Source organism: Choloepus didactylus, chromosome 6 (assembly GCF_015220235.1).
Source record: "Choloepus didactylus isolate mChoDid1 chromosome 6, mChoDid1.pri, whole genome shotgun sequence".
NCBI lineage: Eukaryota > Metazoa > Chordata > Mammalia > Pilosa > Megalonychidae > Choloepus > Choloepus didactylus.
This window is the reverse complement of record NC_051312.1, coordinates 65125089-65138205: the sequence shown is the minus strand read 5'-3', so window position 1 is coordinate 65138205 and position 13117 is coordinate 65125089. Positions and strand designations below refer to the sequence as shown.

Below are 13117 nucleotides of genomic sequence, written 5' to 3'. Positions count from 1 at the left end.
AGAAATCATTAATGAGTTGAACAAGGTCACTATTTCTGAGCTGAGGTCATTTACAAAGAATTCACAAATGAAATGAAGGTTGACTTTTATTTACTTGACTATCTTCTTACATTGGATTCCTTTGGCAACGTATCTTTAAACATTTAAAGCCCTGTTTACAAGGAGGCGCTGAAAGAAGCTTCAAACCATTATGTCTCTAATTGAATTCCCCAGGAGTCCAGCAAACTCAGAGAAATAAAGAAAAATCATAACATTTGCCAAATGATCTCAAAACATATTTCACTGCAAGGTTATGTGACCTGTTTTTTGAGGTTCAAAGATGAATGAAAAATATTGCTGAATGCTTCATTATCTAGACTAAAACCAAAAAGAATTTTACCTATTAGTGGTAAGCAAACTAAATCAATCCAGTTTTTACATTTTTTCCAAGAGAAATCAGACAACAAACAATCATATTTTATACTGTATGTGACCACTGTCTCAGAGTATAAAAGCTCTCAGGAAGAGGAAAGGATCTTCAACCAAAGACAATTATTCATGGTAAACGTACGACAGAGAGCTGACAAAAATTTTGTAGCCCCCAGGGAAAGTAGAAGTAGAAGAAGAGAAAGCAAATGTGTTTAGCAGCCAATTAGTTTATTACCCTGCCCCCTTTCCCCAATTCTCATTTTACTTTAAAATAAGCTTTCATGATCCTTTTATTTATATTCCCTTGTATGCTTCAGTGTTTGTTGTGACTACTGAGCAAAAAACATGTGGATCTTAGCATTTGCAAAAGAATGTTACACCCCTTTCTACTTACCTGGTTTGTATGTTATTCCAGGGGGAAAGAGGAATCCCTGTTGGGCAGCAGCAGCTGCTGCCAGGGTCCGCTGGTCATGTGGAAAAATTGGGATCATGAGCGGAGGCATGTGACCCTGAACCTGCTAAACAGAAGAGAGTCTATGATCAGACAGAGAGCAAATATGTGCCAGGAAGTATTTGTTTTTCACTCCTGGTGGTATACTGGAACCCACACAGGCACCGACCTCTAACCTCATCCCAAACCTACTCCCTGAGACAATTCGGGCAAATTCCACCAAATCCCTTTTCTTAGATTCCATTAGCACACCAGATACATAACATCATTGCAAATTTGCCTCATCTCTGCTTCCAACAAACTGTAGTTAATGGCTTTCATTTCTCTTGACTTTTTTTTTTTAATTTCATTTCTATTAAACAACTAGAAAAAATAAATTTGCTTCCTTACTTACACTGTTCAATGTTGGGAGGTTTTGCCCTTTCACCTGCTTTGCATTCTGTGCTTTATTTTGAAAATATTATTTAGTATCCTTGTCAGAAAATGATGTGTAATTGTTATATATTCCAAAAGCTCTATCTCCCCAGTTTAGGTATCTTATTTCAAAGCCTCGCTACCTTAGGTTAAACATATAGTTCTTCAGATTTAAGGCTACTACATCTTGGCTCCCAATTAAACTAATATTCTTTGCCATACATACCTTGATGTAACATATAAATTGCTTGTCTGGCTAAGCAGTTTTACAGTTTTATGCACTACCATGCAGCTCAGTAATTATGGAGTTGTATTCAGAGAGCATTTCATAATAAATCCTACTATATCAAATTTCACTTGACCTCAATAAATGTATCAAAGAGCACGAAAATGCAAAATAGAAAATCTTCACTCTATATCAGTATTTGTATTCCATATAAAGAAAATAAGAGCTATGACAGAATTATGCCTGTGAAAATCACATTTTAATTTCCTATCTCCCTTTTTTACTCTATGCATGCTGTCCTGATTCCAGGATAGCATCACAGGAAGGTTTTGTTCTAGCTTTTAGAGCATAATTTTATAGGTTGAACTATGGGGCTTTTCTTATTTAAAGAAAAGGAATTGTCTTTAAGTTCAAACAGGGTCTTTGGCCTCTGTATTATTAAGAGTATGACAGGGCTGCATTTTATCCTATTTAAGATACAAACCTTTACGAGTAATTCTACCAACCCCAAACACTTCCCCTGTTTAAATTTCTAAATCTTCTCTTTAGGCAAAATTCCATATACTAGCTGATGACCCTGTTTAAATAGCACCAACTTGCCTTATCCTGTCCCTGTTCCCTCCACAGCCAGGGACACAGAACAAAAATGCTTCCGTGTGGGTCTAAGAGGTTTCATTTACCAACAGCTTTTCTCTAGGGAAAGCCCTAAGATGTGGGTTAATAAAGGGCAAGCAAAAAATAAACACTTTACAGTATTTTTCTGAATTCATTTCTCAGGAAAATCAACTTATAATAAAAAGGTCTTTGTGCAATTACTACCTTGCCAGTGGGGCGTGAAAGAAACTAGCTTTGGGCAGCTATTTCTTCCATTTTAGCTGAGGTAAGCCCTAATTTTGTACATAAGAGTACAAAGTTAGCCTGCTTAAATTGGAGCTGATCCCCTAGTGCCCAGGTCTTGCCTTTAACCCTGAAGAAAAGCACTGGGTTTCCTGTACAACTCCAGCTCGTTGTGACCTAATACAAACCAGAGATGTCAAAGATGAGGCTAACGTTCTATGATAGGAAAATAAAAAACACAATTATTTTGTGGGTGACTATTTTTCGGTGCAAGAACACATCAAAAGAAATAATTTCATTTTCTTCTAGAAGAAATATGGTCCTGGCATGTACCTAGAACAATAGTGCAGATGCTTCACACTCTAAAGAAAAAGAACAAGAAGGCGAGGAGTCTGGGTATCATATTCATTTATTCATTCCTTTTATTTAATTCACATTTATGAAGTTACTATTATGTGTCATGGCTCTTGAGAAGTAGCTGAAAAAATGGGGGGTACTTAGCTTGATAAAGAGAAGACAGAAGGCTAATCTTCCAATATTTGAAGTAATGGTGTGTGCAAGAAGGATCAGATTAAGTCTGAGTGGTAACAAAAAGCAGAACTAGGCTAAATAGGGAGAAATTTTAGAAAATTTTACTGCAAATAATTTTATAATGGGTTATCAAACAATGATTGATTAAAGAGATAGTGTGTATTCTTTCATTGGGGTGGTCAAGTAGAGACTGCATTACCATATGTCAGAGATTCTTTAAAGGAGATCACATTACTAGAATCCTGATTAGATAATGACATAAGAGCCTTTCCAATTTTATAATTCTACGGTATTTTAAAAGTCAACCTTAGAAAGATGGTGTGATATAGTCATTCCTTTATTCATTCATTCAACACATATTTATTTAAAACTGACTATGTACCTGCAAAGATTATGTTTTAAACAAATTTGAGTGCAAATCTATACACTGCCATTTCCTTAGCCATGTGACCTTGGACAGTTATTTAACTTTTCTGAGTCTATTTCCCCATGATTATTGTGAGGATTAAATAGACAATAAAAGTAAAGTCGTGACACAGTGCCTGGTACATAATAGGCGCTCAGTAAATGTTAGTTCCTCTCTTTTTTCTTATAGAGCTTACATGTTCAGTAACTAGCAAATTATCAAATTTACTGATGAAACAAGAAATGGTGGTCTTACCTATAACCCTACGTCAAAAAAGAAAATATGAGCCAACTAAATAATTCAGTTAGGCAAGCAGAGGCTTGTCATGTTCTCAGCAGACAACATACTTCACAGAGCATTAATCTATACTAAAGATTGAGCAGGTACATGGATATGGGATTACACAGGATTACTGGAAGATGTAATTTGGGATCTTTAGTATTATTCATTAGACAGCATCTTAGGGTGAAAACACAATTTTATTTCTACATTAAGTTATCTAAGCTCTTCAGATAATGGGACAACAAAAGTGGGTCAATGGCAATTAGGCATCAGACCTTAATTCTTAAATCTGGAGTCTGAAGAAACATCCTTTGTAACTGGGTACATTCATGAGATAACTAAGTAAAAAATCCAGGGTCTTTTTTTAATGCCAAATTAACAGGAGCTATAAGAAATTAGAGAAGCTGTTTTCTGTCCATCACATGCTCCGTAGTAGGATATGTTAGAAACTTTCTACACCAACTGTTAGACCAGAAGCCATTTCAATATGATGAAGAACAAGGAAAATATGGAGAGGAAATAGAATATATTGTGAAAGCAATAGTAATGACAGAATCATAGAGCTGGAATTGACTTACATATGATGTTCAGTGGTTTTCAAAAAGTGGTATCTGACAGCAACATCAGCATCACGTGGAAACTTGTTAGAAAAGCAAATTCTAGGGCCCCACCCCACACCTACTGAATCAGAAACTTGGGAGGCTGGATCCAGCAATCTAAAACTTAATCTAGAGCAGAGATTCTCAAACTTTAGTGTGCATCAGAATCAACTTGGAGGACTTGTTAAAACAGATTCTTTGGCCCCACCACTGGAGCTTCTGAATAGTAGTTCTGAGGTGAAACCTGAGAATGTACATTTCTAACAAGTTCCCAGGTGAAGCTGATGCTGCTAGTCCAGGAACCATTCTTTGAAATTTAGCAACCTAATCCAAACTCTGAAATGTATATGGGGGAAACATGACAAAAGAAAGTAAAATAGATGAGCTTAATACCACACTGCCTATAACAGAACTGGGTCTGTGGTCTAGAGCTCCTATTTATCCTGTCCAATGCATTTTCTACTATATCATAAGGACCTAAGTGATAAAACAAAAAGGAGGAAAAATGGGAGGTCTACAGTTGAAAATACTTTTATATTTCTGAGTCATATTGTTAGGGTGGTTCTGGAGTCTGGATACTAGGAATGTTGTTCAATTTTACATAAAGTCCTTCCAACCTCTCTTATTTTGAAGCCAAATACAATTCAATCTGAATATTTACTGTCTTAATTCCAATAATTTCTTATTATACATTCACTACCAATGAGTGTTTAGCTCCATATAATGAAATTGCCCTTAACTTATTTTAAGTAAGACAATGATGTGAAAATTTGAAGTGCCTCTATTGAGGATAAGCCAGAATAACCAGTAACCATTCAGAATCTGGGATGGGAGAATATAATGAAAATCTCCTCTTTTAGCTTTATTACAGAAGTAATAATCATTATGATTATGATAATGGTAATAATAGCAACAGTAGCTAGCATTTTTAATGTTTGTTATATTTTAAGCACTGGGAAAATTATTTACATGACCTATCTCATTTAATTCTCAAACCCTATGAGGTACTTACTGTTATTACTCTTATTCTTTTAATGAGAAAGACCAAGCCATGAGAGACTAAGTAACTTGGTCAATTAAAAATTAGGGGAGCCAGCATGGGAAGATGGCAGAATAGGAAGCTCCAGGAATCAGTCTGGTATTTTGCATAATTGCAGCTTTAGCAAACCCGAACAACAGGTTACTATGGAATTGGATGTGGGTAGTGAATGGAGAGTTAATGCTTAAACTGCAGAGTTTCTATCTGGGTTTATCACAAACTTTTGAAAATCTATGGTGGTGATGGTAGCACAACACTGTGACTGTAGTTAAGAACATTGAATTATATATTTTAATGTGGTTAAAAGAGGAGATTTTAGGTTGTATATATGTGACTAGGAAAAAAAATTTAAAACAACAACATGGGACTATATAAAACAAACAGTAAACCCTATTGTAAACCATGGACTATAGTTAATAGCACAATTATAAAAATGTTCTTTCATGAATTGTAACAAATGTACCACACTAATGCAAGGTGTTAATAAAAGGGTGGTATATGGGAACTCTGGACTTTCAACATGATTTTTCTGTAAACATATAACTTCTCTAATAAAATAAAATGGAAAAAAATAATGGAGCCAGTATTCGAGTCCAGTAATGTCAGGCTTGATGTCTATACTTTTAAGTACCATATTATAATAAGCTTGAAGTCATCTTTTACTAAACAAACCTAAAAGGGACAAGGAATATAATTCTTTGTGATACCAATTATTTAACTGAAATTTTTATTAACGAAATTGTAGATTCACATGCAGTTGTAATAAATAATACAGAGAGCTGGTTTGGGTAGTTGGAGTTCACTGCACTGAATGCTAGTGTTGAGGGCAGATGAATTTTGAAGATAGGTAAGATCCCACCCTGCTCTGAAGAATGTAAGCCTGTCTTTCTACTTCCTCCCCATCATCCTAGTTTCCCATTTGATGACCTGCCAAGAAAGGTAGTCACATTGGAAACAGCACCCACCCAAAATATTTTTCTAAAAATAAATAATAAATTCCCCTCACTCCTTCTAAGAGTAACCAGTCTCCACGTCTTCTCCATGATGTTTTCAAAACTTCAAGTAGCATTTTTTTTTTCTTGAAGGTGTAGCTCTCCCTTAGCACAAACTCAGATTCTTTAATATCCTATAAGTAAAGAGGTAAAACTGATTTTGTTAGCAAAAACAGTAAAACCTGATATGGCCAAAAATATATCTCTGAGCATGAAAACAGCATTATTTTTATTACTTTGGAAGTAAGCACTAACTGGCTGGGTATGTAACCTGAATGACTAATGAGAAACCAGGAACTCTACCATGGGTGAAGCTCAGTCAGTGCATCATGAAAGAAATAAACTGTATGCCCCAAAGCACAACTGTCCATTAATCCTAAACGTCCAGAATCCCTGACCAAAGTGTTTCCCTTTTGGAGAGGGTGGGGAAACACATTCTTGATCAAATAGGCTACATGCCCAGAAATTTCCATTGCTAGGGTGTTCCTCATGTCGTTCAGAGAATCAAGACAGCAGCAGATGCATGTGAAACACTTAGGTTCTGTCTTCCTATTCGTAAAACAGCATTGTTACATCAACACTCAGCCCCTTTGTTTTCTCTGTGCTCAGTTTTGATGATGCCATTTTTTGCCATCTGCCCTAGAGCTTCATTAAAGATACATGAATGGGCTAACTGGCCTGATATCTTGTGAGGAACAGGTGCTACTGTTTGTCCCTGAAGACTTGCACTAAAGATATGACTCAGAATACTTGAGAAAGAGCATCTGCAGCAGTCAGTCAGAGAACAACTTGGCAGAGAGCTAGCTACATGTTAATATGCAAACAGAGGGACACTCAGAGGGGCTCATTTTCTCTTTTGCAAAGATTATTTAACTTTTTTTAGTGATGGGTAGTAAGTATTTGTATTGAAAATCATGTACGTATTAATGTTTATTATTGAGTTAAAGAAGGTTAGGTGAGGATTTTTTAATGCTTTATTTCTAGAAAATCATTCTTTTTGTGGTTTAGTTGGAGAAAGCTTTTTAAAAAATGTTGGAAGGAATATTTCTACTGTGTGTACAAAAGGGAAGGAAAGATAGAGATAGAAAAATACAGAAAGTAAGAGAGAGAGACAGACAGATATAGACAGGCTGAAATAGAGTGAGACAATTTCGTTAATGCCAATATTCCTTACTGCAAGGAATAGCCCTGAGGCATTTGCATAAAATGTTACCACTTTAGAAGCTGCAGTATCTAGAGCAAAAGAAATACAAGCCCAAGAAATCAAGAAATCATTACATATAAGCCTTCAAAGTCAGGGAGGTGTCTTATTGCCAAAAAGTGCATGCTGAACCACTGTACATGGATCTCAGTTAATCCTGGAAAGTTAGGAGCAAAACAATATCATTTTACAGTATAAATTAGTGCCAAAACAGGAACTCTTTTGGTTTCAATCCTTTTTTGTTAAAATCTGTCTAAAATGTTATGACTCTGCTTTGCTCTGCCTTAGAAAGCATAATGCAGCAGTCACTATATTGGACCTCTCTTAGTTGACAATAGTCTGAAGCACACAAAGGAGACTTAAATTATATACTGCCTACCAGGCTATTCACTAATCATTTCAATTCATTAATCATCTCTCACTATGCAAATTCAGCATCCTGAATTGCCTGTGTCTTCTATATTTTTATATGTCCAATTGCTCCTATCACAGGACTAAGAACACAGTAGGCATTTGGTGTTAACTGATCAATGGTCGAGAACCATCTGGGACCTAAGAGCTGGTTTTCTGAGGACCAATTTCCATAGGTTAGTTTTGTTAATGCAACTACAAAAGTTATAGGACTGTAGTAGTTTTCATAATAGAAGAGAATTTAAGAATGAGTTTAAAAAAAAAAACAAAAACTTGAACGGCAAAAAACAAAGTGAAACAGAATGATTTTTAAGTATATCTTGGTATCACCTTGTTTGCTTTTCATTTGCATTTTTAGCAAATCTCTGGCTGCTACAGCTAATGGAGGAGAGCAAATCCTTGCTTCTGGAGAATCTGGCTAGCTCCAGCAGAATAATCAAGCTGGAATTTCATCAGGAGCAATTCTGGGAGACAAATAATCTAGAGTGTTTCAGAACACAGGGTTCCATCTTCCCAGATGTTTCGCACCAATATCCAGTGCACACACTGTACAAAAAAATGTAACTTCATCCAGAAGAGGATCCTGCCTCTGTTTGTTTATTGGCAATCTCTCATTAACTCTCTCTCTCTCTCTCTCCCTCTCTCTCAATAAAAGTGATCCCACCAGCCCAATATATAAAACACTCTGTTATCATTGTTAACATTCATCCTTAATATAAAGCATTTTCTTCAAAGAACTTTGCATACTACTGCTAGCACTCTTCAAAATCCTCACTAAAAGGCCATGAATCCCCTGAAAACCCAGTGGAACAAACTCAAGATACTATAGTTTAAAAGTATCTTTTTAAAAACTCAGGCTTTGGTCTCTCAAAGTCAAATATTTTAGTTTGAACATTAGAGAAGAGCTAACTTTACATTTATTTATACTTTTCTGTAGATGTATTATACTTCAATAAAAAAGTTAAAGAAAAAACTTCCCCAGTAGCTTACTTCTCTTTACTAATTTTCATTATTACTTATTCTAAATAAAATATCTAAAATATTCACAGAAGAAATGCAAAAGATGCATCTAGTCACTAATTTCACTACATCCCTATCCTCACTACCAAGAGTAAGACATTCAACCAAAGCAATTCTATTCGTTTGCTAGCTTCACCTTAAGAAGGCTATTTTAAATCCACTTTACAGGCTAACACTTTGCTTGGTTACACAGCAAAGGAACGATCTTTGAAAATATGAGCATAATGACTCCATCTACCAGGTCAATGGCACATGTTTAAAAAATCTTCTTTAAGTGTATATTCAGAGAAGGAACAATAATAGGCCTGAAAAAGTCAATTGCCCTTTGTGTTAATACTTTTCAGCATACTATATACACTCATTTTATCTGTATTTTTTTAAGTGAGCAAATATCTCTTCAATATACCAGGATCATCAGTGGTCAAATGTCATCATTTTCTCTCTCATTCATTTTTATTCGTTCTGTTCAAAAATTGAATTTTCAAGTCAAAGAACATGAATTTAGCACTAAAAAATGTTAAGACCTACTCCTCCTGATTTGCCCCTTACTCCTTGAAATAAAGAGCCCCACAAATATAAAATGACTAATGCTCCAGAGAAATATGTTGAGTCCATACGAGAAGGCAGCATGTCTGTCTTCATTCAACTGTTCAACTGACATTTACTGAGCACTTATAACTATATGTCTGGTACTGTGCTAGGCACTAGGAATATAAAAATGTCTTAAAGAAGCCCATAGCCTCATTTCATCAGGTAGTGGTGTTAGGTTTGCTTTTCACTTACATTCTAGCATAAATCACTCAGTTTGTCAACTTACTTTGGAATAGGGTCAACAAAAAAAGGAGAAACTTGCTTAAAAAGAAAACGAAATTAAAGCAAAAATTCCATTAGGCATTTTTCCATAGTCTTCCTCTGGTCTATATGCCAAAAAAATTTTGAGGTTTTTTATGAGGAAAAAAGTTAGATTACTTTTTAAAGTGGATGATAAATGTTAATTAAATGTGTTTAAATTATCTTACTGTGTTTTAAGAAACCCTCACCAGGAGGGAAGTGGAACATCCTGGCCATAAAGAAATTAATAAAACATGTTATGCAAAAGTAAAATTTATGGTTCATTTGGAATTAGATATCTACCACCTTTTCAGTCCATACAAATGCATAATCTTGTCAATTAAATATTATTGTTAAGGTCTAGTAGTATGTTAAAATCACTTTAAAGTGCAACTAAGGAAAATTCATGTGTGTTTATTACTCCTTAAGGATCTATTAGTGGGTATTTTATTCAGATTCGTGCTGTAAAATCTGCATAAACTCAGCATATTGTTATCCCCATGTGTGCATTTGTTTGGTTAAAGCAGAACAGCAAATCTCAATTTTTGCAACTTCTGGAAAAGTCAAGAGAACTAAAAGAGTCTTAATTTTAATCAGGTACAAACAGTTATCACTACAGAAGTGAAGAGTTGACTATTATGCAAATAGTCACAGTTAGTGGTCACCAGGCCATCAAAGAAGACTGAGCTAGTCAATTACTTTAGCTATTCCCAAAGACTAGTGAAGATGAATGTTTCTTATTCCATCCTGTCTTATTGCCACAGAAGTATGAAACATATTAGAGACTAATGATTGTTGTTCTCAAATGGAAACTCCATTAAATACACAATGATCAAAGTATTTTGCCAATATGGAAATTAATATTTTTCAAATTGTGTATAAATGTCATATAAATATGGTAACATTCGTAAAGAATCTGGCATTCCTTTCTTTGTAACAGCCAAATTCAAATATAAACCTTTCATAAACTTTTGACCCATAATGAAGGCAATCTGGCTTTTACCCCTGAAGTATTTTACACAAGGTTATTCTGTTAGCAATGACCAAAGCTCAATTATTAAATACCTCCTCCAGAAATGCAGGTTTACATCTTAGACTACAGGTCTTGTTAAAATTATGCATAAGCAACTTAGAGGGAGGGACTTTGTAACTCCCCAAGGTTTAGTAAAAGGCCCTGTACAGAACAGAGATTTAGCCAATATTTGTTACATAATTGCACTGAAGAACACATTCATTCCATGTTACTTAAAAACTAATTAAGCTACAATTCTAATGATTTTTTAATCTGCTTAATCAATTCAAAGTCCTTTCATCACTTACAATCCTCAGAAATATACATCTGTTCCAGACATACTTCATCATAGGGATCTTTTCTTTTAGTCATGCCATGGTCCAAGTTTGAAGTTCACTTGTTGGAAAAGTGTAAAAATTGAGCTTATTAATTTATATCGATACTTTTTTTTAATTTTTAAACAGCTTTGTTGCAATATAATTCACATAACATACAACTCACCCATTTTAAACATATAAAGGTTCATGGTATATTTACAGATATGTGCAACCATCACCATAGTCAGTTTTAGAAAATTTTCATTATCTTATAAAGACCCCTGGTATTCTTTAGCTATCACCCTCCTACCACCCTCCCCTCCAGCACTAAGCAGTCACTAATCTACTTTCTGTTTCTGTACATTTCCCTATTCTGCATTTTCATATGAATGGAATATATTGATACTTTTAAATGATTGAGCTCTCTTGTTACATCTGCTGAAATTTCCCTATAGGATAATCTAGAGATGCTTCTAAACTTCTTTAATAATTTCATCATCATCAATTATAATCCTTACTGACAGAAATGATAAATTGTTCTCACCAGAAGGGCCAGAAATACAGTTTTCCAGAATAATAAAATAAATGCTTTTTATGTCACAGTAAGCTAGTTATGCAATATAGAATAAATGACAGAAAAACATTTCAGCATCAGGTATCATGGAAATCAGAAGCAGTTTCATCTTGAGCAAGAAGGGTCAAGATACCGCGGAAACTCTGAACAGAACATAAATAAGATGTTTAAGCTATTCACAGCCATGGTGAGTTGACTCAGTGAAGTATCAATGAGAGATGATGCCTGTATATCTGATTGGGAGGGAGAGGAGTAAAGAAAGATTATCTTTAAAAGAAAAGGATAGTGAATAAAGCATAAATAGTGACTATAGCCACAAGTCAAAGAAGAGCTTTCAGATTTTCACTGTGTATAATACTCTAGTCTTTTTAGAGCAACAAGCTAATGATATGAAATTGAATGTCATTTTTGGAATGTAATATGTAACCTCTGCCCCACGGCCAGCATGCACACATATGCAAGCACACACACGCACACACACATTCACTCGCTTGCCTACACCTGCCATCTCACCTGAATGTACAAGTCAACAATGAAGATGATTTTAGGATAAGCAAACATGATTACTTTTTAAAAGCAAGTTTATTTGTGTACTTTAGTTTTTATTTTTGTATTTTTATTTCTTAATATTAAATAACTTGGTTACAAGATGGAAATGTCCCTATTAAAGAAGGTAAGGTCCAAACTCCCCAGCCTAGGCTGGCATTGAAATCTCTCTACAATATGTTCTCAACCTACATTTCAAGACTCTTTACCTATTTCTTGATCTTTCTCTTTTTGCTTTCAATGGCTTCTAAGTCTTTGTTAATACTATGCTTCCATTTACTACATATCATGATCATTCCTCTCCTCTTGTCTACCCAAACTTAATCTTACCCTCTAAAGTTCAGTTCAAATTAAATTCCTCTATAAAAATTCTGAAGTATAAATTTCTTCCCCTTCTCTAAATTTACATTGCACATATTGTATGGAATTATTTTATGGTTTTCCCATGTGTATACATTAATTAATTCATTCAGTAAATGTTTGTTTCAATAATTGACACTATTCTAGACACTGGGGATATACAGCAGTAGAAAAAATTCCCTACTCCCGTATCCTAGAGAAGACAGACAACATACAAATGAGTATCTCTCCATATAAAATAAGTGTCAGGTGATAATAGGCTCTATGACGAAAAGCAAGATAATGAGATAGAGTATGAGGAATGGAGGGTGGAGAGTAGGAGGTAGTGCTTGGGCAGTAGAGAGGACTATTTTGGATAGGGGTGATCAAGGATGATGCTTCACTTTGCTAAAGCTTCTGTTATGCAAAATACCAGAAATGAATTGGCTTTTATAAGGGAGATTTATTAGGTTACAAATTTGCAGTCCTAAGGCCCTAAAAGTCCAAATTAAGGCATCAACAAGAGGATATCTTCAATGAAGAAAGGCTGATGGCATCCAGGACACCTCTGTCAGCTGGGAAGTCACGTGGCTGGCATCTGCTGGTCCTTTGCTCCCAGGTTCTGGTTTCAAAATGGCTTTCTCCAAAATGTCTCTGAGCTCCTGTCTCTCTTAGTTTCTC

The 13117-nt window shown here is 35.1% G+C and overlaps 1 protein-coding gene across 16 annotated transcripts in view; it reads right to left on the bottom strand.

Moving 5' to 3' along the window:
- Nucleotides 1-13117, bottom strand: part of SOX6 (SRY-box transcription factor 6) — a 652380-nt gene that overhangs the window by 152011 nt on the left and 487252 nt on the right. For 11 of the 16 annotated variants that reach the window (XM_037839347.1, XM_037839348.1, XM_037839337.1 and 8 more), the window contains one exon: nt 803-926. In XM_037839347.1, coding sequence (XP_037695275.1) covers nt 803-926 — 124 coding nt within the window. The remainder of the gene's footprint in view (nt 1-802; nt 927-13117) is intronic. The other 5 variants (XM_037839338.1, XM_037839345.1, XM_037839341.1 and 2 more) reach the window with 1 other exon arrangement.